The following is a 6,067-nucleotide window of genomic DNA, read 5'->3' on the forward strand; positions in this document are numbered from 1 at the left end:
TTTTTTTTTTTTTTTTTTTTTTTTAAGTCACTTTCAGAACCATAAACCTCTTAAAATAAAAGGTTGCTTCTATAAACTGTTTGTGTTTTGAACAAACCCTACCAAGAGGGATAAAATGAGGTCCAGGCCTTTTTTTTTAATAAGTGTTTTTCTGTTCTCTACTCAGACCAAAAAGCAACCATGGTATAATAGTACATTGGCATCGAGGCGGAAGAGGCTCACGGCTCATTTTGAGGACCTAGAGCAGTGCTATTTTTCTACCAGGATGACTCGTGTAACAGGTAAATTTATTTTGCAGTTAGAAGTAAGATGCCTAATCTTTGAGGTGCTTCCAGTTATGTTTCTATAATCCAAGCATCATAAATTGACTTGTCCTTGAGAGTACGTTTTACTTTCCTCTCCCAAGTTCTCTTGCATGCTCATGCACCTAGTTGGCTGATAGCATAAAGTTTCTCATTCAATCTCAGCTGTGTTTTAAATGTAGGAAATAAAATCCCAGTGTCAGAAAATACACAAGGGGTGTATGTATATACAAGGCAGTGCATGGAAGAAACAACATTCCTATTAATGAACGATAAGACGTAGTTGTTTCTCTCCAATATATTCTTTTAATAACATACAGTACTGAGACACAAAAATGTTTGAGAAACTTTGGATGAGTGGAGGTTTTTTGTTTGTTTTGTTTTTCCCACTCTCAATAGTGCATGTAAATTCCAACCCAAAAGCTACTGACGACAAGGGTGGGAAGGGAACTTGGCATATTCCTGCACATAGTGAACTGGCTACTAAGTATGGGGGAGACTGTGCAGCCTAGCTGCCTTCCCCCCACTCTCTCCAGCAGTACTAATGAAGTGAGGTCAAGTTCTCAAAAACTTCTGTTCTATATATAAGGTGCATATCAACCCTGCCAATAGCACTGACAGTCATAACATGAAACACCTTCTCTTCAAATTTGAAGTTACAAGTGTTTTATCCGGTAAGCTGAAAATCTATAGGTGTTCCAGGTATAAGGCTGGCACACTTGCTGTGGAGGATTTGAGAGAGGAAAAATGTCAATTTCTTCCAAACAAAAAAAAATCCTCCCAAAACTTCCATGTCGTTCCTCCCTCCCTTCTCCCACCTCTTAAGGTTCCCTTATATTCTTCAGTACATTTGGAGTGCCAGAACTGTTTCATTTTTCTGTTTAGATTTTGTTTTTGATTTTTGTAATGGTCTCTATTGAAGTGTCAGGCCTATCCAAAAATTTACATAATAGGAAATTACCAACATTTGTGTTTTAAATTATTCCTTGCTTCAGTGGAAGGTGTATTATTTTAATTCTTGTTGCTGCTGCAATTAAACAAAAGAGGAGTCGTGCACTGTAGCTCCATGCCTGGTAACTTCCGCTATCTGATGTGATTATTGGGGCCTCTGGATACTTTGGCTGATGACTGATGGATGTTTGTTAAATCCGTGATTTCCCTAGATAAATTAAAGCAGCTGGCAACATGGTCAGAGCTGTGATTGGTGTTTGATTCATCTGTAGTATTGGCAGTATGTGTTAATGCTCCTTCTAGGGAGGACTGATGTAGCCGAATGTGCATACAGTGCAGTGCTTTTTTTCCCCATGGGTCAAGGCAGAGTAGAGTGTGATGTCTCATTAGGCAGAACAATCCTTTTTTAAACAAAAACTCAGCACTGTCCTTGAAGATCTGCTGTTGATTATTTTAAGCATTTTTAGTAGAAAGAAATGGTGTCATAACTGGCATTTAAAATGGGCATGGATGCTTTATGCAACGCTTCAAGTGATTGCTTCAAATGAGCGGTGAAGAAATATAATTTTAATTATAAAATGCCTTGCACTTTGACAGACAAAAAATCTTGAGAATTAGCTTTCCATTTTCCAGTCATGAAATATATGAAAGAAGGATGACATGCTTGATCTCTAGATTAGAAAGAAGAGTAGTAGCTACTTTCTCTGGTTGCTCTATTGTCTGGTATTTGAATAGAATTTTCTTTGAAGACGACCTGTTGGCATTCGCATGCTTTTGCCTTTCCAAAGCTTTCCCCAAAACAGTTTGGTATGGATCTACTTTAAATAAAAGGAAGGTATTTTGTAAATCAAAAGGTGAAATGAGCACTGAAGGAGACAGGAGATTTACATGCCTGTCTCCTCAAATGCCTTGACTATTTGTCTTGATTTCCCTTTTATAGAAACAAATACTAAAATTTCACTTATTAGCATTGCAGTGCAGATGAAGATCTAAGAGTGAAATACCTGATTTCTAGGGAACAGAATTTAGGAGGGTGAAAGGCAGTGTGGTGGGGGTTCTTCCTTTCTATTTTGTATGAGAGAGGAAGGAAGATATGGCATTCTCCTGATCTTTTCATGCATAAGTCGTTTGGAAATTTCTGAGAAATTGAGCCTGACTTCACCTTTAAAACCTGAATCCATCGCTAGTAAATGGTTCATGGAATGTTTATTCTTGGGGGTGAAGAGGGTGTGTAGCTGAAATGTTTGTGCATCTGTTTGATGCAGAAAGGAAAAACAAGATATTCCTTTTGGGCATGTTTGGGAAGGCAGAGTCAGGTGTGTATTGCAACACTGAAGGCTGTATGTATTCTCAGCATTTTTGGTACCCAGTCATATTTTGAAGTTGAGTCATTTGGATTGCACTGCAATAAGTAATTTCTTCTATAGCAAATATTAAAAAACAATGCCAAAATATATTCCAAATGACAAAAGCTGCGACTCATGAGAAATTTGGGAATTATTTTAATTCCTTTTTGCTGCACTTTTTTATCTTCTTTTGCAGTCGTTTCATTTGTCCGCAATATATTTGTCATTGCTTTTTAAATCTACATTTTTCCTTCTTTACAGAAGGTCATATCTTTCTCTGAGTTTATAAATCAGATACTTTTCAGTTTCTCATCCCACACAATTTAATTATCTCTTACGATTTATGAAGAGACAGGGAAACTTTTTTCAAGTCTGTTTTTTGGGTGTAACTGACTCTTATAAGTCTACTGTATTGGGAGAAGGGAGAGTAATACATATTCACCCCTATTGAATATTGGAACCATACACAATTTTTACATTTTAAGGTAGGTTTCCCTGTAATAAGCTTTCAGTTTTAAATATTAGTAATCCCTGTGGTTTAGGGAGGTCTGCCTTTATCTAAAATTGGGGAATATTTTCTACACAAGGGAAGGGTATGCTCATGGTTTTTAAGAAAGTATAATCACTTTGCCAATATAGTATTGCAAGGACTGAATCAAGAAAGTGAATGTGCATTAAGTTCTAGAAGTGCATGTTGGGGGTGAAAGAAATTAACAAATTTTAGTTGTGAAAAGGAATCATTCCCAAACGTCCTGCTTAAATAATGTCATATGACTGTTTAGAACTCGGTATTCTTTTTTTTTTTTGCTGTTAAACTTTTGTTTACCTTTTATGCTGTCTGTTCCATCTTCTGCAATTTTGCTGTCTTTCTGCAGATGACAGTAGAACTACAAGCCAGCTGGATGAATTTCAGGAGTGCCTATCCAAGTTTACTCGCTACAATTCCGTCCGACCCTTGGCAACACTGTCTTATGCTAGTGACCTCTATAATGGCTCCAGCATAGTATCTAGGTAAGAAATATGTTGTAGGTGATCACACGAGGCTGACAGTTATTTAGCTTTGAGAATACTGAACTCTTTTCTTTTAAATGCAATGAATTGGATAAGGTGCAAAAAGCTGTAGAAGCTTGTTTTATCTCTGACATTATAGTGATGGGTTTCCCAAAAGGTTTTGTAAATTCACTGGTTGCTTCTGACCTATAAAAGTAGACTGGTACATTTGTCATTTTTATCTTAAGAGACACCTGTCAAGACATGAGATCCAAACCTCTTGAGGTACCAGTGAAATTTTTTAATCTCCATGTAGAAAACAAAAAGCAGAAGGCTTTCAAAGGCTGTTTATTCTCTGCATTGATATATTTGATAGAAATTTAAAGACGTGTTTATAAAGTATCCATCAGTGAACTTTTTGTATTGAAGCTCCTACTTCAGTTGACATCAGCAGTTTTGCCAAAAAATCTGTTCAGTTAAACATCACTGGAGTTTTCAGCTTTGATAACCAAAAATATATAGCAAAGTTGTTATAGGTTTACCAAGTCTGAATTTTTTCCAAGTCTGGAGAGGTTCTAGTTAAAATCTTTAAAATGATTTGATGCTGCTGAAGGACACAATTGCTTTTCTATGATTGGAAGATTAAAAAAAAAAAAATTGTCAATTTTGTACCGTGTCAGTTGGGAAATGTCTCTTTCATCATACTTAATATATAGGTCCCATTACCATAGTAACTGAGTACTTCCCATTTTAATTGTATTTATCCTTGCGAGGTAGAGAGATACCTTTTATTACCTTTTAATACATGGAGAACTGTTGCAAAGATGCTTATGTGCTGTAGCATCACTCAGGAATTCTGTAAGGGGATAATTAATCAAATATGGGTTTCCCAAGTCCCAGGTTAGTGCCCCAAGCACTGGACCATGCAGAGATTGTTAGGCCCCCCTGAATATGTTGAAATCCCAAATATATTTAGGTATTGTGTGAAGAAATCTTGGTGCATTTTCACAATGATGTGTGTGGAGAGAGGGAGAGATGCCAACATTGATTCCTTAACTGTGGCATTATATAGCTACAATATGTAATGGCTAAATTAGTCATGGAGGCCAGACTATGATGATCAGTTCACCCATGTGACATAATTTAACGTGCACTGATTGTGTTCACGGTGATTGCAATGAAATGCAGATGGAAATCATCCTGCAGTGTAGACAAGATTATTTAGCTATTGTGTTTGGCTTGGACGGTATCTTGTTCTCCTTTTCCCTTCTTCCTTTTGACTTATTGCAAGAACAGCTTTATTGTAATATTTTGTTAAAAAATGTTGGAAGGGCAATAAATTTCACTTTTTGAAGGTGGCAAAGATGTTTGGGTGAAAACAATACTTCTACAGCTGTTTAAAGTTCTGGAATCTTGTGGTCCCTTTCTACCTGTGTCAGTCTAGGGCTCTTAACTCTAATTCTGTTCTTAGCAGTTTGACCCAAACAGAAGCTGACCTACTATTTCAGATGTTTCCACGATAAACCCTGATTTGAGCCAAAGTATTTGAATAGGTGCTCACTTTTTGTTTGTCAGCTGTTTAGGACTTCTTTGTGCCTAAATTCAACAAAGCAATTAAATATATGCTTAAAAGGGATTAGCATGACGTAAACGTGGGCAAGGTAGTAGAAAAGTGACAAATTTGGATGGGTGAAAGTAATGGTGAAGGGCTTTCTTAAGAGAGAAAAAACCCCAAACTCTTTTTTAAAGGTAGGGTAGGGGTGCACTGATAAAGAATTTTCTTGGCTGACACTGATCGCCAGTTATTAACCAGCCATATTGGCCTATGCCGATCTGATAACTGATTTTACAGGAATGCATCTGGGCAGCGTGGAGAGCAGCTCCCTTTCAAGTAAGTCTGTAGAGGGGAAGGGGTCTGGTGGATGAAAGGGGTATGGGCAGGAGGGGCAGATTGAAGCCCCCAGGGTAAGGGAGGGAGTGTGGCAGGGGCTGGAGCTGGGGGTGCTGCCAGGCCAGGGCAATGAATGGGACCCAGACGGGGGACAGCTGCGGGCAGCATCCATGGAATCGGTGTCCTGGCACTTAAAGATGATGGCGGGGGTGCTTGAACTAAAGCTAATCAAATGAGCTTTAGTTCAAGCACTGCCACCACCACTTTTAAGTGTGGAGATGCTTTTAACCAGAGTGGAGCTGAGTGGGGTGAGGGTGGATGCAAGCCGCTCACTGTGGGCTCAGGGCTGTACACTCTACTGCATTTGCCCTAAGAGCCCCGTGTCAGCCATGTGTCCCCTGCCCATTCGGCTGTAGGAGGCACAACTTGCCATGCCCACTGTTGCTAGGCGGGCAGGGGACGTGCAGCCTATGTGGAGCCCCCAGGGCAAAAGCAGCAGTGTGAAGAGCCCTGAGTCCACAGTGGGCATCCCGCATCTGCCCTGTGCACAAATCTGGGGGGGGCACATGCAGCAGCAGGAGCTGCCA

The 6,067-nt window shown here is 39.1% G+C and overlaps 1 protein-coding gene across 1 annotated transcript in view; it reads left to right on the top strand.

The window, feature by feature from the left end:
* Positions 1-6,067, top strand: part of RFWD2 (ring finger and WD repeat domain 2) — a 288,015-nt gene that overhangs the window by 85,196 nt on the left and 196,752 nt on the right. Inside the window, exons 12-13 of the mRNA XM_019528351.1 lie at positions 167-281; positions 3,475-3,610. Of these exons, the coding sequence (XP_019383896.1) occupies positions 167-281; positions 3,475-3,610 (251 nt within the window). The remainder of the gene's footprint in view (positions 1-166; positions 282-3,474; positions 3,611-6,067) is intronic.

Source organism: Gavialis gangeticus, unplaced genomic scaffold (assembly GCF_001723915.1).
Source record: "Gavialis gangeticus isolate Ggan-Ray unplaced genomic scaffold, GavGan_comp1, whole genome shotgun sequence".
NCBI lineage: Eukaryota > Metazoa > Chordata > Crocodylia > Gavialidae > Gavialis > Gavialis gangeticus.